General features: G+C 40.5%; 1 protein-coding gene across 6 annotated transcripts in view; it reads right to left on the reverse strand.

The window, feature by feature from the left end:
- The window catches only part of raver2 (ribonucleoprotein, PTB-binding 2), an 87287-nt gene that overhangs the window by 20545 nt on the left and 40930 nt on the right, over positions 1 to 25812 (reverse strand). For 4 of the 6 annotated variants that reach the window (XR_009789309.1, XR_009789310.1, XM_061778798.1 and 1 more), the window contains exons 3-8: positions 22284 to 22591; positions 21828 to 21992; positions 14325 to 14516; positions 10382 to 10502; positions 886 to 1136; positions 147 to 258 (exon numbers count right to left, since the gene is read on the reverse strand). Coding sequence is in view for 4 of the 6 variants with exons in the window: in XM_061778798.1 (XP_061634782.1) it covers positions 147 to 258; positions 886 to 1136; positions 10382 to 10502; positions 14325 to 14516; positions 21828 to 21992; positions 22284 to 22591 (1149 nt within the window). In the remaining 2 variants the exon portion in view is untranslated. The remainder of the gene's footprint in view (positions 1 to 146; positions 259 to 885; positions 1137 to 10381; positions 10503 to 14324; positions 14517 to 21827; positions 21993 to 22283; positions 22592 to 25812) is intronic. The other 2 variants (XM_061778801.1, XM_061778802.1) reach the window with 2 other exon arrangements.

Below are 25812 nucleotides of genomic sequence, written 5' to 3' on the forward strand. Positions count from 1 at the left end.
ACTCTCAAAAATGAAAATGTTTAAATATATATAAATACAAGTATTCCTTTAGGTACATTGACGACAGTGTAACTTGGGTGTCGACATGTTTTAATTTGTTTGTATTAATTACACTTCGACTTTAGATTTACAGGCGGTCGACTGACCTGAGGGGGAGTCTCCCAGGAGGCCCTTCCCAAGTGCTATGAGGCCTGGAGCCTGCAGAGGTAATGTTTTCTGCATCAGCAACCTGGATGGATCTCCCAGCAGGCTGGAGGCCTAAGGAGGTGGAAGGAAAAGGTTATTAGATCTGACATGTACAACTTTAGAAACCAGCAACACCATCTATCCATCTGGGAAGCACGCTGTTCAAGGTGTCAGTGAACAGGCTTCCTAACACACAGTCAGAAAAAAATGCTAGCTTCATGGAAGACTAAGTGAGTATTGGTCTCTATGTGTCAGTCCTGTCATTGACCTCTTATCGGTTCAGGATTTAGAGGTGTTTCCCACCTCTCGCTCTTAGTTCTTTGGGATAAGCACCAGTTTATAGCTAGCAAGATCCATTGTGACTCTGAACAGGATACACAGTATAGAAACAGATGGTTTCTATTGTGCGTTTAAAAAAAATATATTATTATTGTTATTACTATGTCTTGACATAAAAGTTTATAATTTTAAAACGTGTGCTTTCTTGTTCGCTGTAGAGTAATATAATCTTGAACACATGAAAACATCGGCACAAGCAGTAAAAAAAAAACTCTGGGTATGGGTCACACATGAGAGATTTAAATTGGGGGGGGGGGGGGGGAAATCATCTTATTGGCTTGAGTGATTTTATGTGTTGAAGATGAAGTTAAAAACCCATTATCGCAAACTCAGACACACACACTCACACAGGTGTCTTACACTGCTGATGCACTTGTTTTTTATGTGTAAAAACTGCTGCTGAGCGAGCTGCATTTGCAGGAGGTTCTGAAATACGAGTCCGTTACCGAACATGGCACTCTGCAAGCAAAAGAAGACCCAATGTTTTAGCATTATCATTCCACACACACAAGTCGATACGGTTGTGACCTGATGAGCTTTTCCAAGTGTAAGAAGAGCTGTGGTGAGCGGCGGTCTGAGGAATGGCAGGTTTGTGTGACGGCCATACTTCCCTGGAAAAAAAAGAAGCTATCAAACTACAATAAGACAACCCCAATTCCAATGAAGTTGGGACGTTGTGTTAAACATAAATAAAAACAGAATACAATGATTTGCAAATCATGATCAACCTATATTTAATTGAACACATTACAAAGACAAGATATTTAGTGTTCAAAGTGATGAACTTGATTGTTTTTAGCAAATAATCATTAACTTGGAATTTTATGGCTGCAACACGTTCCAAAAAAGCTGGGACAGGGTCATGTTTCCCACCGTGGTACATCACCTTTTCTTTTAACAACATTCAATAAACGTTTGGGAACTGAGGACACTAAATGTTGAAGCTTTGTAGGTGGAATTCTTTCCCCTTCTTACTTGATGTACAGCTTCAGCTGTTCAACAGTCCGGGGTCTCCATTGTCGTATTTTACGCTTTATAATGCGCCACGCATTTTCAATGGGAGACAGGTCTGGACTGCAGGCAGGCCAGTCTAGTAACCCCCCCCCCCCCCATCTTTGCTTGTGAATGACTGAGCAATTCAGGGAAGCTCCTTTTATACCCAATCATTATTAGCCTGTTCACATGTGGGATGTTCCAAACAGGTGTTTGATGAGCATTCCTCAACTTTCTCAGTCTTTTTTGCCGCCTGTCCCAGCTTTTTTGGAATGTGTTGCAGCCATAAAATTGAAAAGTTAATGATTATTTGCTAAAAACAATCAAGTTTATCACTTTGAACATTAAATATCTTGTCTTTGTAGTGTATTCAATTAAATATGGGTTGAACATGATTTGCAAATCATTGTAGTCCGTTTTTATTTATGTTTAACACAATGTCCGAACTTCATTGGAATTGGGGTTGTAAACTATTACCTCTGTGTCAGTGTCAATCAGATATGAGCAATGTATGTATGTTGTAGTATATTTTTCAAAAGTCAGCATTTGTACTGGATCTCATTAGATTGTACATACAGGTGCAACTGTTGATTGCCTTATTGACAAGTCAAGTATTCCTACAAAACATTTTCCCTCTTTGGTGATTGCCTGTATGCCAATTGTTTCTGGCTAAGTGACATAAGCACTTTCCTGCAGTTCAGTGTGACCATGATGTGACTTAAGTAAACCACACGCCACCTCATAATAAATGCCAAAAAGCTTCAAAGCTAATGGCAGCTTCCTCCAGAATAGGTAGAGAAAGTTTAATATTTAATCAAGGTCCTAATTTTAGAATTTAATTGTGCGTGCTCTTCTTCAAAGAGAGCTCCTCCACCTCTCATCTTCGCTTCTTCCGGCTCTCATTTGTCCCGCTAATGTCACACAATTTCATGTTAATACCTGATTAACTATTAATCAAATAACGAAGCCCCCTCTAAAACGAGCAGACTCTTCAGGGAGTCTTTGATTATCTTCTGAGCTGCTCGAAGCAAACGTATTGCTTAGTATTAAAGAATGAGTTCAGGGAAGACCCCAACCATCACAATCAGAAGATTATTCGTTTTGCGTGCACGGCTGTCATTTCCACATTGACAAGGGAATTCCTTTCGGCAATGCTGTGATGCACAACGCAACTGAATCCTTATGAGACTCCAAAAGTCTAATTAGTGCATTAAAGTAATTGCTTGACAAAGAACCTCAGGATTTAATTGTCTACCACTGGAATTGTAAATATTGTGCAGTTGTAATAGTGCGTAGCTCTTTATAGAGACCAGAAACCTTTTCAGCAGTTCCACTACTTTTAATTCGTTTTTTTGGGAGACTGAAAACTTGCTGGCGGCACGGTGGAAACTGGTTAGAGTGTCTGTCTCACAGTTCTGAGGACCGGGGTTCAATTCCCGGTCCCGCCTGTGTGGAGCTTGCATGTTCTCCCCGTCCATGCCTGCGTGGGTTTTCTCCGGGCACTCTGGTTTCCTCCCACATGCCAAAAACATGCATGGTAGGTTAATTGAAGATTCTAAATTGCCCATAGGTGTGAATGTGAGTGCGAATGGTTGTTTGTTTCTATGTGCCCTGCGATTGGCTGGCAACCAGTTCAGGGTGTACCCCGCCTCCTGCCCGATGTTAGCTGGGATAGGCTCCAGCACTCCCGCGACCCTAGTGAGAATAAGCGGCTCAGAAAATGGATGGATGGATGGAAACTTGCATGTGAAGGACAATATCACCTTGAGGCAGATGGCTGAGGGTATTCCTTCATTTTATCACTGAATATTCTATTGGCCCTGTGTTCTCATGTATTTTCTCAAGTAGGCAGAAAATCAGTTGCTAATCAGTTTTATTATATACCGGTAACTACTTTATGTACAGATGACCAGCGGATGGAAAAAAAAATAACCTGGTTATTTATACTTCCACACAAAAGCATTTTAAGGACTTTATTGAGCTCAGGAAATAGGAAACGTTTCTCAATTTGGGAGGGGTAAATATTATTTACTAAAGAGAGGAGATAAAAACGGTTATGTACAGTAACATAAGCTGTCACACAATTGCAACAGATTTTAAAAAGCAGGAACAATTTGGCCTAAATGACATGTTTGTTTTTTAATCATATATAATATACAGTTTATACATATACATAATAATATATATATATATATATATATATATATATATATATATAATAATTAATAAAAGCTTACAAAAAAACAGTTCTTGAAGATAAAAGGGATTCCATTTGATGTGCGTCCCGTGTTTGAGAAGAACAAAAAATTAGCAAGGACGCATAAAGTATAATCAATCTGCGTCCATGGACGCAAAACATGGCTGAAGACCCACCCTACGTGTGTGTGTGTGTGTTGCTGAAGTATGAGGGGCCGTTAGGGAAAGCCTCAGTGACATGCGCGTGTGAGCGTGTTTGAGTAGTGTTTATGAGAGCAAGACGTTCAGTCATGTGTATGACAGCGTTTGACAAATATTTATGAGCACAAAACAATTCAGTATTGCGTATGAGAGCCTTTCAGTAGTGTGTAAGAGACCATGTGAATAGTAAGTGTGAGAGCTAATCTTGAATAATGTCCCTATTAGCCCCTCATTCTGAAGTGCCTTCACAAACACCGAAGAAGAAATCCATCAAAAGTACGTATCCAAGCAACAGGTACCAACCAATCAGAGGCAGAGTAGGGCGGGTTATCTTTCGATACATAAAACGGACACAAGAGTTTTTTCCAGACTTGATACATTTTCATTGCTGTAGGAACACCCGGCGTGGCTCACGATGCAGCAAGCGATAACTCCGTAGATGCACCCAACAGGGCCACTTAAGGCAAAGTTAACTTTATTACATAGCGAGTTAAGGAACTAAACATATTGCTCGACTCAGGGTTGTGTGTTCCCCACATAACACACACACGAGAAAGTTAACCGTTTATTAACCATAACCACAGCGGCACACATTGTCAACATTCAGCCCGTAGTTGACTACAGCAAACATATTTGATTGACAGGTGAAGGTCTCAAAGTCCTGCAGCTCGAGGGCGGGCCATACTTAACATACATGGTGATTTTTTTTTTTTTTTTTTTGGAATTCACCCAAATTTGGCAGACTTTTTAAAAACACTCTTCTCTGTGGTGTGTCAAATTTACAAGACATTTTTGGGGCCTCTTTATTGGGTTAATGACGATACCTCTGTGCCAAATGTTTAATATTTTTTTAAGTGAAATTTTTCTGAACAGTCCACAGTGTTTTATTTGTATTATTTATTTATTTACATTTGTTTTATTTATTGTTTGCGTTACTATGCCTATGCTCAATATTCTTCAGAATTAAAAGTTAATTGTTCTTAAAAAGGATGTACTTGAATAATGATGCTCTTCTTCTTTTCCTTTCGGCTTGTTCCGCTAGGGGTCGCCACAGCGCGTCATCCTTTCCCATGAGAGCCTATCTCCTGCATCCTCCTCTCGAACACCAACTGCCATCATGTCTTCCCTCACGACATCCATCAAGCTTCTCTTTGGTCTTCCTCTAGCTCTCTTGCCTGGCAGCTCCATCTGCATCATCCTTTTACCAATGTACTCACTCTCTCTCCTCTGGACGTGTCCAAACCATCGAAGTCTGCTCTCTCTAACTTTGTCTACAAAACATCTGACGAGCTCATTTCTAATTTTATCCAACCTGGTCACTCCGAGAGCAAACCTCAACATCTTTATTTCCGCCACCTCCAGCTCTGCTTCCTGTTGTCTCTTCAGTGCCACTGGCTCTAATCCGTCCATCATGGCTGGCCTCACCACTGTTTTATAAACTTTGCCCTTCATCCTAGCAGAGACTCTTCTGTCACATAACACACCTGACACCTTCCTCCACCCGTTCCAACCTGCTTGGACCCATTTCTTCACTTCCTGACCACACTCACCATTGCTCTGGATGGTTGACCCCAAGTATTTAAAGTCCTCCACCCTTGCTATCTCTTCTCCCTGTAGCCTCACTCTCCCCCCCCCCCCCACCCCTCTCATTCATGCACATATATTCTGTCTTACTTCAGCTAATCTTCATTCCTCTCCTTTCCAGTGCATGCCTCCATCTTTCTAATTGTTCCTCCACCTGCTCCCTGCTTTCACTGCAGATCACAATGTCATCTGCAAACATCATGGTCCACAGGGATTCCAATCTAACCTCATCTGTCAGCCTATCCATCACCACCGCAAACAGGAAGGGGCTCAGGGCTGATCCCTGATGCAGCCCCATCTCCACCTTAAACTCCTCTGTCACACCTACAGCACACCTCACCACTGTTCTGCTGCCCTCGTATTATTATGTCCTGTATTATTCTAACATACTTCTCTGTCACTCCAGACTTCCGCGTGCAGTACCACAGTTCCTCTCTGGGTACTCTCTGTCATACGCTTTCTCTAGATCCACAAAGACTCCTTCTGACCTTCTCTGTACTTTTCCATCAACATCCTCATGGCATCTGTGGTACTCTTTTTAGGCATGAAACCATACTGTTGCTCACAAATACTCACTTCGGTCCCGAGTCTCGCCTTCACTACTCTTTCCCATAACTTCATCATGTGGCTCATCAACTTTATTGCTCTATAGTTCCCACAGGTCTGCACATCACCCTTGTTCTTAATAAATGGGCACCAGCACACCTTTCCTCCATTCCTCAGGCATCTTCTCACCCGCTAGAATTCTGTTGAACAAGCTGGTCAAAAACTCCACAGCCACCTCTCCTAGATGCTTCCATACCTCCACAGGAATGTCATCAGGACCAACTGGCTTTCCATTTTTCATCCTCTTCAATGTCTTTCTAACTTCCCCCTTACTAATCATTGCCACTTCCTGGTCCACCACACTTGGCTCCTCTACTCTTCCTTCTCTCTCAATTTCCCCATTCATCAACTCCTCAAAGTATTCTTTCCATCTATCCAGCACACTACTGGCACCAGTCAACAAATTTCCATCTATATCCTTAATCAGCCCAACCTGCTGCACATCCTTCCCATCTCTATCCCTCTGTCTGGCCAACCTGTATAGATCTTTTTCTCCTTCTTTACTGTCCAACCTGGCATACATGTCATCATATGCCTCTTGGTTTGCCTTTGCCACCTCTACCTTTGCCCTGTGTCGCATCTCAATGTATTCCTTTCTCCTCTCCTCGGTTCTCTCAGTGTCCCACTTATTCTAGCTAACCTATTTCCTTGTATGATTTCCTGTACTTTGAGGTTCCACCACCAAGTCTCCTTCTCTCATTTCCTGGCAGAAGATACACCAAGTAATCTCCTGCCTCTCTCTCTCTGATCACCTTAGCTGTAGTGGTCCAGTCTTCTGGAAGCTCCTTCTGTCCACTCTTCCTTTCTCAGCTTCCACCACATGGTTCTCTGCTCTGCCTTTGTCTTCTCAATATTCCTCCCCACCACCAGAGTCATCTTACACACCACCATCCTATTCTGTCTAGCCACACTCTCTTCTACCACTACATCACTGTCAGTAACCTCCTTCTGATTACATCGTCTCCGCAAGGTGTAAGCCACCTGCGTGCTTCTACCTCCGCTCTTTTAGGTCACCCTATGTTCCTGCCTCTTCTGAAAAAAAGTGTTCACTAAAGCCATTTCCATCCTTTTTGCAAAGTCTACCACCATCTGTCCATCCAAGTTCCTTTCCTGGATGCCGTACTTAGCCATCACTTCTTCATCACCCCTGTTTTCCTTCACCAACATGTCCATTACAATCTGCACCAATCACGGTGCTCAGAACTACTTCGTCTAGCTCTTTCACCTTTAGGTCACATCCTACCTGTGGGGCATAGCCGCTAATCACATTATACATAACACCCTCAACTTTCAAGTTTCTGCCTCATCACTCGATCTGATACTCTTGTCACCTCCAAGACATTCTTTGCAAATTCTTCTTTTAAAATAAACCCAACTCCATTTCTCTTCCCATCTACACCATGGTAAAATAATTTAAACCCTGCTCCTAAAACTTTCTAGCCTTACTGCCTTTTCACCTGGTCTCCTGGACACACAATATATCAACCTTTCTCCTAATCATCATGTCAACAAACTCCCAAGCTTTTCCTGTCATAGTCCCAACATTCAAAGTCCCCACATTCAATTCTGGGCTCTGTATTTTCCTCTTCCTGCCTAAGAACCCGCTTTTCAACTCTCCTTCGTCTTCGACCCACAGCAGCTGAATTTCCACCTCCGCCCTACAGGTTGACGTGCCGGGGGCGGACGTTGTTAACCCAGGTCACGACAGATCCGGTATGAAATTCTTTAGATGAACGCTCATATTGGTTTGGCAAATTTTTATGCCGGATGAAATAATGCCACCCCAGGTGTGCCAATATTTTTGAGCACGACTATACGTATTATATATTCATATATGTTTCAGTGACGGCACGGCACAAAACTTTTACATAGGATGTAGTATTCCTATATATTGTGTGCCCCTCGCTCTAGTTGCGTTATAACACGCTGCACACAAAGTCTTTGCCGTGTGTCTGTTTGCTTGTCATATAGGCAAAAGTACAGACGACAGTACTGAACTGTGTGAGTCTTTTTTTCCTACTCCCCAGTGCATAGTAACCATAATAGAGTCGTAGATATATACAAGGAAATGCTCACCTCTTGTCTGCGCCGCTTCGCTGGTGCATTGTGGCGGCTGCGATATTTAGTTCTCTTCCTCGCAGTGGAGGTCCCGATGGCCGTAGGAAAAATAGTTGGCACCGCAGCTGGTTTCAGCCTCTGCCTCACTACACCTGTGTATCCAATGCTTTCTCAAAACACGCTGGTTCGAAGTGATCGGCACAGAGTTTGGAATGCTTGCTAGGCACCCATAGCTGACCACGTTTCTTCCCCTGTCGAGTGACTTTCACTATCCACTGGTCACGTATTCCTTCTTCACTTGGAAAGCCCCCCAAAAAAACTCTTGCCACTGCCTGAACCTTTTTTACAACCAAATGCCACACAATAAACCATCGTGACATTGTTAAATCATACAACAACAAATATACAAGGACGGGAACAACAGCATGGAACAATAGCACACAAAGCCGAATGAACATGTGTGACGTCACAGCGCCGGAAAGAGACGAAGACCGGAAGGCGCGGGATGCAAAAAGCAAAAGGCGCATTCGGCATCCTATTTATCGATTTAACTGCTGTATATCTGCCATATAATCACTTCGAAATGGCAGATGTGGTTTGTAGAGGGGTTCTAGGGTTATCAAGAATTTTTTTTAAATCTTTGTCCTCTGACTTTTAACACATAATATATTGAGACAGAGCCAGTGCAATGGATAACACAAAAATATTGTACAGAATACAAAACAGAGTAACAACTGTAATAAAAATCTACATTCTAGCGGAACCGCAAATCAACAAGCGTGATATTTGCGGAGGATTACTGTATCTGTATTCCAAGATGCAAAGTTGCAGGGACTCAATGTTCCAGGGCTGGGACTCATTGTTTCTAGACATGGGCATCCTGGGACTCACATCCTCTCAAGTGTCAAATGATCTTTGCAAATGTATTGAACTTAAAAGTTAAATACAACTGAACTGTACTTGGCCAGTGATTTTTTTCACATAGTGGTACTTGTATCACTCTTTGAAAATTACTGATCCAAAGTATTAACTTCCATCCATCCATTTTCTGTACCACTTATCCTCACTAGGGTCGTGGGTGTGCTGGAGCCTATCCCAGCTATCTTCGGGTGCGAGGCTGGGTACACCCTGAACTGGTCACCAGCCAATCGCAGGGCACATATAAACAAACAACCATCCACACCTACTTAGAATCTTAAATCAACCTACCACGCATGTTTTGGGGATGTGGAAGGAAACCTGAGGACCCAGAGAAAACCCACGCAGGCACGGGGAGAACATGTGAACTCCACACAGGTGAGGCCGGGATTTGAACCCCGGTCTTCAGAACTGTGAGGCAGATGTGAATTAACTTCCATGAGTGTATTTTGTCTTTTCTCTGGCTTTCAGTGTTTTTTTTTATTTGTGTGACCAAACAACCACAAAGTCCAAGATGTTTTGTTGTGCTACCTGTCAATAGACATTTATTCCAGCAATGCCTATAAAATAGCACAAGATGACAATATGGATTTGCAAACACGTTTCAGTTCCCTGATGGAAATTTATACAATCATAGATTGATTTCTATGTGTGTTACATACAGTTGGTATGGAAAGTATTCAGACCCCCTTAAATTTTTCACTCTTTGTTCTATTCCACCCATTTGGTAAAATCGTTTAAGTTCATTTACTGTACTATACTTTACGATAGTACTTTACTCTATTCATAATGTATAATGTGCCTGAGGATGAAAAAGCGAAGCTTGTGACTAAAATGTACGCAAACCTCACATACCTTCATGGGTACGTTCAAATGAACTGAGTCAGCGAGATGCCTTTAAAATATCCACACTCTTTTAAAGATTCTCACCGACGTACACTCTCTTTAGCAACTCGCCTCTTCCTTAACTACTAATCTAGCTTTTTAATGGTTTAAAAAATGTGATAAAGGACAATATACTGCCAATATAGCATCAAACGCTGTTCAGGGGGACCATATATCCAATTACTCAATGCGATTTTTTTGTGATGGTCTGGTCCAGTCGGGTTAGACTGCATCGTGCAGGCTTTAGACTGTTGCGTATGTTTGTGGTTGGGGAAATAGTTCCTATTTGATTAAATTATTAGAAAATTATCAGAATTATCAATTGAAAAAATATTTTTAAATTAAAACAACTTGGAAGTCAACCAATCATGTGGAACAAATTGTGTTCGATTTAGGAGATTCCACACCATCTCACCTCCCCTTTTCCCAGTGTGATAAGGTCTCATGAGGATCTGCAAGGCTGCAGGGTTTGTCATACTGGTCAACAGCTGAGCTAGGTTCGGTTCCGGCAGCAGCCCTTTCCTCTTACTTAGAATCTGCGGGAAGATAATAAAATAAACACATTATAGAAAGATGCACAAGATGACAAAATGTCCTGGTTTGATCTCATTATTAGGGCGCTTGTGGTAGCTGTTGCCACGATTTCTCTCATTTACATCATCAGGATGTGTCTGCCATGTAAGCAGAGATATTGGGCACATACAGAAAGAAAAGGACAGACTGAATGGAAAAAGACAAAGCTGCAGGCGAAGAGAGGAGAAACAAGGAGGTAGGTAAAAAAAACAGGAGGTGTTGCAAAACAAAAAACAAAACAACAACTGGGTAACACGTGGATTTATAAACTTTATAAACTTAATTATTGTCACTGTAAATCACCATTTTTGCATAATAATTTTGCGTGACATACCAGCGGTTGCACCAAAAAGTCGGAACTGCAGAAAACTGAATGCAATATACACATAGGACAGAAATACACAGAGGACAAGCAATTGCTTGGAAAAGAAATTGCTGAGTAAGGAGCCTGTACACCAAAAGTGCCTCAAGTACTCCTACCCACATATCTTATTATCTTGGTGACACACCTTTTGTTCACATAAAACTCCACTTCTTTGTAAACTCTTGATGGTTTGCCTGCCCATCATCATTGCTTCCCTCTATTCAAACCCAGCCTCTCTTTCTATGTAGTTGTCTGATTTCATAAATACAGATTATGATGTAATTTATCTGGATAAGGGGTTAGAGCGAGAGCATTTTATGAAGGGCAAAATCTTGGATTTGACAACTTTTGTCGTAACCACTCACTGCGTTTTGTGATTTCCACAGTTGCTACTGCCTAGTTGCAATGATTTCGCTGCGACAAAACAGGCGCCTTGTAAAGACAGCCCTTTTTAGTTGTGGAGGGAGCACTTCATCACCAAGCAACCAAATTATACTTGTCAATTAGCGGATTATTAAGCAACGGACAGATGGCTAAACACGAATACCCTCCGCCCCCACTTTGACAACTTTACATTGCGAGCTATCAGAGGCTGACGCTTATGACGCTGTTAGCTAAGACTCACTGCACGTCTGGCTTTGATGTAATCAGGCTTTTGTGTAATCACTTGACAACTGCTGATCACCGGCCAGCATAGCTAGGTGGTCATGGTTGATGAAAGTGAACCTCCGAAGTGAGCAATTAATCCTGTTTTGTCAAATAACAGGATGACTACTGGTTGACATCTTGTTTCGACAATGATTTGTCACAAGTCCTAATTAAAGGATTATGCAAAAATCATTTGACAAAGACAACCGGAAATAGGACAGCTAGACATTTAGGAACAAAGCAGAATCCACCAACTGAAATATGCGGGGGGAAAAAATCCCTTGTTAGTGTGCAGAAATTCAATTCATCAGGCTACAATGAATCTTATTGAATTACGACTACGTCGAATTGAATTCCTTGCAGATCCTTGTCTGCACTGAGAGCACAATGTCAATGCTGGATGTTTGGATTGCTATTTAAAACAACATTAGCCGCAGAGTTCTATTTCTCTTTTGTCTGCCTTGGGGTAATGGCATGACTTGGCCCAAGTCAACCTTGTTTCCCAACCCTGTCACATCAGCACATCAGAGAGCATCACTGACAGGGATGGAGTGGGTTTAACTCCAGCCTGTCAGAGAGGAGAGGAGAGCGTCTGGAGCACACAATGTGTACTGCATATTTGCATGTGTCAAACAGCATGTGTGTGTGTGTGTTCACGTGGGTGTTTGGATGGAGTTTGTGCCAGTAGCCAAACAGATTGATGCATGCTGACATTTTTTTTTCTCAAATGAAGGAATAGAAATGAGAGAATGTTTTCTTCCTTCTCCTCTTTTCCCTTATAGGAAACATACACATACACACGCGCATGCACGCACACACACACACACACACACACACACTTTCACATGCCAGAGAGGTAAGAAAGCTGCGAAGAATGAAAGGCGAGAAGCACCGCGTACGGAGGCGGAGACAGCCATCTGGTGCCTGCATTCACAATCACATTGACCAAGGTGAGAAATCAGAGAATCGCCTCAGAGGAGAGCTCGAGCGAGGGCTGGATGCGTATCTCTTTCTGAATGTCAGATGTTTGTTTTGCCTTTGTACACATTCAATAATAAACCTGAAGTGGCCTTGGGGTACTTCAGTGAAGTCAAGCCTCTCAATCTGTGGTACCCATGACGGCTGGTTCCATAATCCCCTCATATGCTCTGACATCTCCGCAAACTGCGAGTAATGCATATCGTACGTTTGGGGATTTTGTTAAAAAATAAATAAAAAATACCTCCATTACATTCGCATGGACATGGTCATGAGGAGCCGGTATGAAGTACAAATAAAACAAACTGACAGGGATGAATGTTGTGAATTCCATTTATTTGGAAAAGCAACTTTTTTTTTCAAAATTGATAATGAATAATTATGTTCAATGTCACTGTGATGTTTTGGTGGGCAGAGCCTTGGAAGTGACGCAAGCTTTATTGTAAAGTGAACACAGCTGTGACGGAAGCAACGACAAGTTCAGCATACTTGTGTTACTGGCATTCTGTGAGGTGCTGGGTCGTACACAGTGCAGTAAAGACGACTTCCCATTTTTTACATCATGTTTAGTTGGCCTGGACTGACTCCTTCCCCCATTGATTCGGGTAACCTCCTTTATTCCTGCACTGGCCACCGTCGGCAATTAGTTTTGCTTATTTATTTGCACCATATTACATCATAGTTACCCATACTTGTGTGTATACGTCACTGATTGGTATATCAGCACATTTTGTTTCCACAGCTGGATGGGGACTGATTCTAATCTGAAGATATGCGTTTCCATGCTTTTTTTTTTTTTTCCTATTTAGGCTTCCATATCCGAATTGTTACTTGAACCACACTCCAGACTTTTGTATTTGTATATAGTAAATTAAAAAGTGAAAACATAAATTGATTAAATTGAACATTGAAAACATTGAACCTTAAAATGTGCTGCAGTGTTTCACTCTCTACTTTTCTATACACTGTACCTGTGACAATGCGCTTCTTTACTTACGTGGATCATGACCTCAGTTTTCAACCCTTTCTACTGTTGTGTATGTGGGAAAGTGTGTAGTGTGTAGTCTCGGACTGGTGCAGACTGTGAGTGGAGGTTTATTTAAGACGGCTGGAGACAATTGAGGAGTCTAATCAGACGACAGAGCTATAAATATCATGTCAGAGTTTCACTGTCACATGTTTGAGGGGATACCACAGCTACGAGGACTTCCTCAGCTGTGATGGTTTCTCGCATCTGCGTCGTGTCAAACCTGAGTACATCTGAACACTGAATGTGTGCTAACCAAATGGCGATGGAGACACAATTAGAAGTAGCTGTGACAATGTCAGCACCTGCTGAGTCCACAATAAGATTTGAATTGCTCAAGTTCCGAATTTGTTCTATATTTATATGGATCTGCTATTATGAGGGGTTAGTTTCTATTCCTGTTTTGTTCTCTATCGTGACAGTGAGTTCAGATGCTGAAGAATATAACAAATCCTGCTAAAAAGCTGGATCCAATTAAATTCATATTAAAAGTGAATCAGCAATGGCAAGGCAATATTTCTTGTCAAACATACTTCCATTACTGCCATCCAGGCCTGTAACACATTGAAAAATAATATAATTAAAAAAAATAGTTTTGGAGGAACAAAGGAAAATTAGGTGGGTGACTCACTCACTCCTGTCAATTCACGATGACACGACATTTCTTTTATGGTCTTCATGATTGTTCAGCACATTTGTCATTTAAGGGTTTAACTTTTAAAATGGAAAACTCCCGTTAATTAGTTTCTGAGTGCTCGTCTTACTCACCATACCCTGCCCGGCGATAAGTGCAGCCAGGGTGCTTCTTCCTGAGGTGCCAGGGGTACAGAGTGACAGACGGACCTCCTGTCCTCCCACCAGTTTTCTGTCCATCTCAATCAGCACCGACTCTGCCTGCTCAGCACACTCATACTCCACCACGCCGAAACCTCGTAGGGGACTGCCCTCATCCTGGGCAAGCTGGGAACACAATGTAAATCATTTTAGTATACCAATACCATTAATAAGATTTTGCGGCTTTTATTTTAAGGAACGATTCGGCAAGCTGCTTCAATGGACAGACACATAATTTGATATATATTTTTAATTTAGAGTTCAAGTGAATTTTTATGGGGTGAATGATCTGTTAAATGACAAAAATATAAACACAATTTCTGCGATTGGCTTGGCGTGTACCCCGCTTCTCGCCCGAATTCAGCTGGGATAGGCTGCAACACATCCATGAGCATATTGAGAATATGTGGTATTGAAGATGGATGGATAAACACAATTTTGCTGATAGTGTTGCTGTAGAATAGCTTATCTCGAACCATGAGATGATTTAAGACACATACATCATCATTATGTGCTTCCCTCACTGCCCAAAGGAGCAGGCGGTCACACAAGAGGCTTGTTAAAGTGAATACTTCTTTTTGAACAGTTCAACAGTTATATAGTACACAATATGACCGCCTGTCTTTATTTGGCATGGATTTGTAGCTTTTAATCATAGTATTGGCCAATGGATGCCATTCTCAAGTTCAAAGTTCAGTGCTGACCAATGATTCTGCTTTAGTTTCCAGGAAGTCTTATTTTCCATCTTGTATAAGGTAGCTAAATAATTCAGGGAAGCTAATGGCTACTAATGGAAAAGATTTGTTGATGACAAGTTAATGTTAAAATGTCCCACAACCTTTTGTGGTGGTGGCAGATGAATATATTCAACCGCTCACTCTTCACACAAAGCATCCATCCTATTCATTATACTATTAATAGATGATTTTAGTGGATTCCAAGTAACAATGTACATTTAGACCGAACATTATATTTTTCTATTGCAACTATGAGTTTGAATAAATATCATTTGGAGAAAATATACTGAGCATGAAGGCTAATGACTGTTAGCACCAATCTATCAAGTGGACCAAAATTTACCCCTCCCTCTTTGCATCCACTCATTTGGCTTTTGGTGCCTCCGGTCTGAACAGAAGATGCATGGAGGAAATAACAGAGGAAAATGGATATGTGTGTCGAGGAGTGGGTCGATAGGCCATTATCGTCAACATATAATAAACAAACTGAATGGAAATTATATGAATCACTCTTCCATTTCGGGGATGGATGGATGTAGAAAGAGTGGAAGTGAAGAGGGGATGACGAGAAGAAAAAAAAAGATGGGTTGAGGAGTGAGTGGGGAAAGCAAAACAAATGAAAACGTCCTCATCATTATTCTTGTGGGCAGAAATGTAAAACTTATTACATCGACATTTATTAAACAAGGTTTGTGTGCAAATTCTATATGGGCTATCAACTTTGTGTGCATGGCTGAGAAACAATGCAAAAACTGAAGGAGCAATCTGCATCTGCACTCACATTTTTGCACACATTTTAAGAAAATTGTAATTTAAAATTTTATGAAATGTTAAATTATGTTCACAGCGATGCCGAAGTAATGCAATTGTTGGCTGTAGATATGTCAATTAACGATATGCTATGCTTTTTATATGATGCCATTTTTATTGTAATTGTTTGGAAGCTGTTCTACCGTACGAGGCTGGAAAAAAATAATTGGAAAAATTCAGTGCCAGTGCAACTATGAATATCTCGACTATGCCTAAATGCACGGGCATATCTGTGGGGTGGCAATGCGTGTCAGCTGCCACCCCACCCAAATGCCCTACCACTCCAGTTACCACCCCTATTGTCGGCAATGAATCTATCAATAATAAATTACTAAATTCAAAATTGTATTATACATGTTTGTGGTATTGTCTCATTAGTATGTGTTTTAATTAGAATCCACTCCCCCCTTCCCCCAGCCACACCTTAAATAAAAAAAATAGTTGCATCTTAGGGGGACAGGACAGCGCTTAACATATGTGTAAAAAAGCTTAACGTCGCTTAATGATAAAAAACTGCAGTCAATCTTCACCCAAATTTATGTGGACATCTTTTCTGATGCCCACTTCAACCTCTGAAAACAGAACGATTGTCCCAATATTTTGTATTTTATGCCTATAAAACATTTTCCTCTCCATGATGCACTGCAGAAAAAACAAACTCAATGTTGCTCATAAAACTGCAATTAATGGTCACCAAAATGTATGTGGACATCTCTACTTATACCTACTTAAAACCTCTGAAAATACTGTATCAGAACGATTGCCCCAATATGTTGAATTTTATGGATGAGCGTTTTCTATGGGCTGAAATATGTCCCAGCAGGAATGAATTTGAATCATTTATACTTGAATTTGAATTTCTACACCTGAATAATTGCATTTACAAACTGAATTTGAAAAAACGTATTTGAATTTGTTTCGTTTAATTTGAAACATTGCATTTAAAAACTGAATCTGAATAGAATAATTTGAAATAAAAATGTATTGGTTTGAAACTGAGGTCCAATAAACTTGAAAGTGAATGTAAGAAATATTTATCCGCAACGAAAATTCAAATTATGTATTTTCACATGCAGTTTGATCAATTCTGATTCAGTTCGACAAATTCAATTTCAAATTAGCTGTGACAGACATCTGCGAACTGTAAGGAATAGCAATCAATCGGCGATACACAGACCTCGTCTTCGGCCAATCAGCGCCTTTGTTATTTTGTCACGTGACATAGGGACTCTCCGGAAAGTCAAATCTGCTAACCGGCGACAGTATTTTAACCTTTATACCATCTTGCCTTAAACTTTGTGGAATGCGTCATACGGTCAGAAAGAGATAAAAAGGTGCTTCCTTTCGAACATTGGAAAGGACATATCACATCATATCATATCAGTTTCAAACTAATACATTAAATTTCAAATTATACTATTCAGATTCTGTTTTGAAATGCAATATTTCCAATTAAACAATACCAATTCAAATTCTGTTTTTCACATTAAGTTTGTAAATGCAAATATTCAAGTATAGAAATTCAAATATAAATGATTCAAATTCAGTTCCTAATGGCACGTATTTCAGCCCATAGTTTTCCTATGGGGACCCACTGAGAAAAAGCTTAAAATGCATGACGTAAGCTTTTTCTTAGTGAGTGCCCATAGGAAAACGCTTGTCCATAAAATCAAAATCATTGGGGTCATTATTGTCATATTTTCAGAGGCTAAAGTGGGCATAAGTAGAGATGTCCACGTAAATTTTGGTGACAACTGATCACATTTTTCTGACATTAAGCGACGTTGAGTTTTTTTTTTTTATATATAGTGAACGCACTGGAGTACACAGTACGGACAACACATCCATATCCAAAATATTGGGGCAATCATTCCTAAAAAGCTGGGACATGGGCATGTTTATCACTTTGTTACATCACCTTTCCGCTTAACAACACTCAATAAGAATACAGAAACTGAGAATACTTGCAAAAAAACAATAATGTTAATCAGTTTGAACATGAAATATCTTTGTAGTATATTCAATTGAATACTGGTTGAAATGAATTTGCAATTCATTGTATTCTGTTTTTATTTACATTTTACACAACGTCCCAACTTTTTTGGAATTGGTGTTTGTTTTTAACCGATTGATTGCTATGACAGTATGCACAAGTCTGACAAGTCTCCTCAATGTAATCCAGGACTACCTGGTCAGGCACCCTACAGTCTTTGCTGGAGCATGATGTAACAGACTGTAGGAACTGTAATGTTGCTCACATTGTTCAAGGTATTGTAGGGCATGGAGTCAACAGGCATACTGTTGCAATGTCAGCAGTCTCGCAGGGACTGTGATGAAGGTTGATTATAAATCCTTCAATTTGCCAGTCATTTTATTTATCACCACACTACCAATCCTTAGGAACCAACTAGCTAACAGTGTGTCTGAAAGCTCTTGACCTCTTAGTGTGGTCCCAGACATGAAATCGTGACTGGTGGGAATAAGAAATAGAAGAATAATGACATATATATGTATATATATTTTTGTAGTGTGGATTACAAAATGTTTTTTTGTTTTTACATTCAGAAAATGGATGGCTGGACTTTAGTGCCATGTTGAATGACATTGTAGAGCTCATATTAGACGAGTATTCAAAAATATTGTACCCCTTATTCACCCAGTGGTCAGTGTCAGCCAGTTTGAACTTCATCCCTTCACATCTTTACTTAATGTCTCTATCCGGCCGTAATTGAAAAGTAATTTCCGTGGCTGAAAAGATTAGCCAGCAGGAACAGCAGAGAGCAAGACACAAGAGCCCAAGACGCAGGAGACCCAGAAGTGGCGGGAGTCAACGGTTAAATACCCAGGAGGCGTCTCCAAGAGGACGGAGGAAACCGGAGAAGACCACGCCCATCGACTCGAACTCTGGTCTACGATCTGGCCATAAAAATGGTGTAAAAATCATATATTCATATAAAATACTCCCAACATTGTACTCTTACTCCTAGATCACGCACATAGAATGATTGCTTAAACTTTAGTCTTGGCAGATCAATTGCTTATTGTTCAATCACAGTTCATGCTGTTTGGCTTCAAATCAAGACAAAAAGTTATCAAAATCTCACAGCTGGACCTGTAAAGTTGGCACTTTGACACAGACATAAAGGCATATATTTGGAATATTTCTGCAGAGTTCGGGAAATATTAAAACAGATATTTTATCTTCAGTTAACGAAACACCTCAGTCCACATTGCAGTAACTCTCAAACACCAGCGGGTGTCGGCTGTGTCCCAGCAATTGTTCCCAGTGGGCGTTTGACGGCGCCTTGCGTGCATGTTTTAATATTAAGCAAATAGTTCATTGCTAAATTTGCATTCCGTGGTCGATCTGTCCCACCTTGGTCTTATTGGAAAGAGGATCCCCCAACCTTTTGGTCGCTACCTTCAAAAGAAGGAAAGGAGTCTTTGAAGACGAGAATCCAGATTTGACGGGAAGCTGCTAATTAGGTTAAGGTCCAGCAGGTGTCCTTTAGTGGACGTCTCAGTTTATGAAGTTGTTGGTGAGGGTTAGCAGTGACAAACGAGCCATAGTCACTACATTGGGCTAAAATATTTTGCTTGTGCTACTACCCTTTTGAATATTTGGCATGTTTTACTCATGTAGTTGTCTTACTGTGCGTTCGTGTGCAAGCTTTCATAGGATTTGAGAACTAAGTAAATGCTGCACTGCAGTAATATACACAAATGCATCATATGTTAAAAAAAGAATCACTAAGCCATAGGTCAAAGCCTACTGGCTATGTAACAGTGAAGCAACATGAGCTCAACACCCACAAGGCACCATGGGACCAGAATAATGGGGGTGTATTGATTTCTATGTGGGCTAGGCCAGAGGGGTGGAGCTAAAACTGGAAAAGAAGTAGATGACATATAGTACCCAGTGATGTCAAAACAGGTATGTGGGAGTGGAGTGGATGAAATAGAGCAGTGTGATGTGTAGCGTAGCTGAAGTGAGCAAGTTAGAAAAGAAGAAAGAGCATAGAGGAGGAGTAGAAGGGTAGGGCGGATATCACAGCAGCCACACCTCACCATGGAAACCGTTGCTTGGTGATGGTGAGGTTGGGGCCAAGAAGGACACTGACCCTTAAATTTCACATCAACACTTTGCAGCTGAACACAAAGAATAATTATCAGAATCAGAATAATCAGAATCATCTTTATTTGCCAAGTATGTCCAAAAACACACAAGGAATTTGTCTCCGGTAGTTGGTAGTTATGAATAAAGGGGATAGCATTTCTAGCCCTCAATCCATTTTCCGTACCGCATATCCTCACAAGGGTCGCGGGCATGCTGGCGCCTATCCCTGCTATCTTAGCAGGGTACACCCTGAACTGGTCGCCAGCCAATCGTAGGGCACATATAAAGAAACAACCATTTGCACTCACATTCACACCTATGCACACTTTCGTCTTCAATTAACCTACCATGGATGTTTTTGGGATGTGGGAGGAAACCGGAGTACCGAGAGAAAAAACATGCAGGCAAGGTGAGAACATGCAAACTCCACACAGCCAAAGCCGGATTTGAACCCGGGTCCTCAGAACTGTGAGGCAGATGTGCTAACTAGTCGTTCACCGTGCTGCCAACACATTATTATTAATAATCAAATTAAAAGACACATAAGAGACGAACGATAAAGTAAGAATTAGGTTAAGGTATTAAGTTAATATGTTAATTATGGAGAAAAAAAACAGCAGTATATTTGATACAGTTCTTTTGGATTGGATATCATTATAGTGGTCATAATGTTATGGTTGAAGGAAGTAAACAATCATATGAGATTAAAAAATTTAAATTGGCTCATAAATTCACTTGGCAATCGATCCAGTGCATCCAATCTGATCCCTGATCCATTTAGAAAAATCATATATCACATATTGCACTTAACATCAATATTATTTATTATGGAATTATGTTTGTATGTTCCTATATTTGAATAGAATCACAGCTAAATATATACGGTATTGACACCAGTAAATCAAACGCTTCCCCTGATGACAGCTTGTCAGACACGTTTTGGTATTTTAGGTAGAAAGGCGCAGTTTGTCAGCACTTCCAACTGTAGTAGAGGATAAATTAAAACAGTTGGGTTTCCCCCATCACTTCCTGTGTCAACAAACATTCGTATGCAGGTTTGATAAGATAAGCTTCTGATATTCTCCTCTTTGGTGGATATCAATGTTATATAAACATTCGCTTTATTGATAAGGTGGCAGGATTTGGAAAAAACTGATTTCCACATAACTTAGACCAAAGCAAGGCATTTACTATCATGGTCTGTATTTTAGTTTAGATTAGTTTTAGTTTTATTTCATGTGTTCCTGTGTCCCTTGTTGTTCATGTCTTGTGTGCTTGTTTGGTTATTGTGTACACCTGTTCTTGTTAACCCTCTACCTTGTGTCAACCAATCAGCTCCCTCCAGCCACTCGTGTCTTGTCCAGGTATTCCTCGCTGTCTCGGCGATTTGTTTTGTATTTGTTCCCTGCTTTCTCGCAGTCTGTGTTGCTGTATTGTCATTTGTCATCAGTTGTCATAGCCCATGTTTCCTTACCCTGCCATGTTTCTTAGTGGTCAGTCTTTTGGTTTCTGTTTTTCTGTGTCAATTTGAATTAACATTTTTGGACTTTGTTCATTTAGCGTATGCGCCATTGATCGTTGTTTGCCATCTTTGTTTTTGAAATTCAAATAACCTTTTTGAGATTCTTGCCTTCCTGCACTTGGGTCCTCTCCGTTTTGCTTCATCTCCAACACCAGAAAAAAACATACTTGACATTTACAGTATTTGAGCTTTTTAATTTTAAAGGCCACGATATGCACATTATGTGTCAGTGCTTTTTACTGTAGGTTTACCTGGCAGAAGATCGGTTTGTAGGTTTCTGAGAAGATTTGGGTCATCTCGTCAGAGTCACAGAGGTCAAGAGGCAGTCGGTCCACGCACACACATTTGGAATGCAGGTTCTCTTCCTGGCTCAACTGGTTGACATCCATCCATTGCACCATCAATGAGCGATCACCCTGCAAAACCACAGCAAATTCTTGATTCACATCCTCAACTGTTCTCAGAACTTTGTCACACAAGTCCTTAGGAATATACTTACTGTACAGTATGTGTAAATATTTCATGCTTCCACCAATCTGGGCATTTTCCATATACCTTACTGGCACTTTTATGTTTTGGATTGTGGGAGGAAGTCTACTTTTAGCACTAATCATCCCAACTGTCAGCCTCATCTCTTAACAATCATTAAAATACTGACAATATAGAAGGGAATAATTTATTATTTAAATACAATCTGCTCAACGTACCAGTGGCCGTCCCAGCAACTCAGAACGGGCCCGCGAAGCAGAGTCTTTCTTCATGTATTCAACAAATCCGTAGCCTTTGGAGTGTCCCGTCAGGTCGCTATACACCAGAAAGGAGCGCTCGATGTTTCCGTAGGAACGCACCAGCTCCTCAAACTGTTGGGCAGTGAAGGTGTGGGGCAGGTTGGTGAGGCAGAGCAGGGAGTCTGTAGGCTGCAGGGTGACGTTGATCAGGCGTCCCCGGACAGTGCTGTGATGGAGGGAGCGGATGGCATCCTGAGCCTGGTCCCCGTTCAGCAAAGTCACAAAGGCTGGAGGAGTGGACATTATGGAGACAACCACGAAGGAAAAAGACAGACAAGACCCAACACAAAGAAATGAACATAGACCAAAACGGATGTGTGAGAGACAAACATACATTCAAACCAGACATTTGACGGAAGTTTGCAGGAATTTTACAAACAACATGAACATGAAAATTAAATAAATGACAAATGTGGAAGAATATGACAAGAATTTGTGCAACATGCAACCAACATCACAGACAGTCATAAGGACAGACAGACAGTTACAGAGAGAAAGACAACACATTAGCGATAAATCCAAAAGGGAGCCACAAGGTAGGGGGAATACACTGTGACACACATGTACACACTTTAACCAAATATTAAAATGACATGCCACCAGTGATGCCGGTACCGCATTACTCCCAAAAACCGCCACTTTGAGTAACGAGCAAAGTGACGCATTACAAATCCCCCGGGCAAGTAGGCAGACTACAGTTACTTCTTCAAACCATCAGTAGTTACTTTAGCATCATCAATGTCTCTCACTAAATACAACTTTGTATTTAGTGATTTGAACAAAGAACAAGTCAGCTGTGTAGCAGCATTTAACTAAGACCGCTCTTCTTTTCAGCAAATAGAAGAAAACGATTGGGAAGTGATGTAATGGGTACAGTTAAGCTAATGCTTTTTTTGTACTGTGGATAAGTGATATTCCTGCCACTTGGCAGCTCCTGAAAGTAACTAAAAAGTTACTTTTTCTAACTTTGTTACTTTTGAATTAAAGTCATCGGTAAAGTAACTAAGTTACTTTTTCAAGGTAACTGTGGCAACACTGGGGGGGGGAGGGGGTTGAGAGAAATCACATGTACGGTTTGGACCAATGCCATAAATGATACACGATGCATTTAAATTGCATGTTTGTTCCCGGTTCATGTCACGGCACGTTCATACTAACATCACTGAAAGTTGCCCAGGAAAAAAAGCATGGATAAGACACAACCTGATTACAGCAGAGCTGCCAACCTATAGAAATTAACTTCCAAAACAATTTGTCCAAATTTCCATATTTTCAAAATTTTGTCAAGAACATTTCCGTGCCACACTCATAATCATAATTGTTAATAAACTATGGCTTGTCATTTAAATTTTTTTATTACATCCACCTTGTAATGGCGGATGCAGTTTCAGTCTGATTCAAAGTACCAGTATATGAGATTTCAATGTTCAATCATCAAAAATGTGTGTGTCTATGGAGTAATTCACCTCTGGCAATTTTGTTTTCAACCCTGGTAACAAAAAAACAAACAAAACAAAAAAAAAACGCAAGTCTATTAAAGCAGATTAATCAGATCTCAAACGTCAAAATTAAAACTCAGCACTCTATTTTGCAAACAAACAAATAACATTGCTGACAGACTGAATTGGATACTTTATTTATGGACAATAGTTTTGGTTTCTATTTTGTCCAATGCTTGGCAGCCGGGGGGCGTAATAAAATGGCGTGCACCAAGCAGCTGTTCGATCTGGACGTCACGGTAATGTCAGACACTGGATTATTATTTTTTTTTTCAGTATCCGGAACAATCAGTTTTACGGTCGTAACAAGTCAATGTTCAATGATTTCTGTAGCAAAATACGGACGCTCCGTAACATTTGGCAGCTCTGTTACAGTGTATTGTTGTGTGTGTTGTGAGATGAAGTTCAGGCCAAATACTTTCAACAATTTCAAAAATCTTAAATTGATAAAACAAATATTAAAAGACCCTGTCTTGCAATTGACTACCAACCAAACCAGGGAGTACCCCGCCTCTCGCCCAAAGTCAGCTGGGATAGGCTCTGTCTCACCCATAACGCTAATGAGGACAAGCGGTATAGAAAATGGATGGATGGCTATTAAAAAAGGCGGGAGTTACTTTGCTGTACACATGGCCAATTAGACATATTGAGAGGAGCAGTCAGAGCGACTGGAAATAATTGTAATTGTTGTTTTTGACTGTGCTATGCTTTCTGCTATATCTTTCAGTGTTCACATTTGAACAAAACTGTATTAAAACTGGAGAAGACCTGTCTGTCTGAGCAAAAATGAACAGCCTAAAATGGCATTACAAATTGAAAAAAAAAAACGAAACAAAACTAACTCGTGAACAATTACAGCCTTTTTTTTCTACAAAAAAAAAACCTCGAAGGCAAGATCCTGACCACAAAAACAATGAAGCAGTGACTTGTTTGAGAATAATTTATCCCTTAGTGATTCCCAAAACAGTTCACCTTCCTGTAAATGCCCTGCAGTGCTGGGCATCAAGTAAAATTATATTCTGGTATTCTGTATGTCCAGGTTATCAAAATAGCAATGAAAAGAGTTATACATATTCAGTTGACGAGAGTAAATGAAACGTAAGTAAGTGTAGTCTAACAAAGACGGAACTATTGAAGGCACTCTGTACAGTAGGTTTGATGCAAGATGAGGACGGAAAGACTTGCACAAAGAACATCTCCACTTCACTATGTAGTCCTTGCCTTTATCATCCTGCCTAAAGCATTTGTACCTATTGATTGCACATTATTGTCTTTTTAAAAGTCACCTCCCTGTTGTACTAAGGTTTTTTTACTATTCTTAATTCTCTCTCCTGTCTAAGTGTTGATACCTTAAGACTGTCTTCAACCAAATCAATTACCTCAAGCCTCATCTAGGACACACACACTTACTCAGGACTGGATATTTTACACAAAGTCCCATCTTCTTTTAACAGAGCATGTTAGCTAACATCAGGCATTACAAGGAAATGCTTTCTCTCTCGTTTGACTGTAATGAAAATGTAGCATGAGAAGTGTGGGCTGGTGTAAAATTCTGCACAATACTTTCACCAACAGTGAAAGGTGGTCATCACACGACAAAATATTTTGAAAATAACTTTAGGAATAAGGAGATTACAATTAGTGTGTGGGCAGTGAGGGAAAACTACAAAACTTAAGAAGAAAAACAAAACATCACAAGAGTGTCAGCATGTTAATTATGGGCTTTTGCTTTTGAGGACATCTATTGTTTGACTGAGGACTGTGTCATTGGGGCATTGAGAAGGAAAGGATGTCAACTGCAGTATTAAAATCCTCTCAAGATGGCATTTCTAAAAGTTACACTATGTTCCCTGTTGAAGAAGTTTATGAAAATCAGCGGCGTTTCAAACAACATATCAGTCTCCTAAAGGCTTGAGGCTACTGTTCCTGTTTTATGCATGGTGGGCCTA

This window comes from Phyllopteryx taeniolatus, chromosome 7 (assembly GCF_024500385.1).
Source record: "Phyllopteryx taeniolatus isolate TA_2022b chromosome 7, UOR_Ptae_1.2, whole genome shotgun sequence".
NCBI lineage: Eukaryota > Metazoa > Chordata > Actinopteri > Syngnathiformes > Syngnathidae > Phyllopteryx > Phyllopteryx taeniolatus.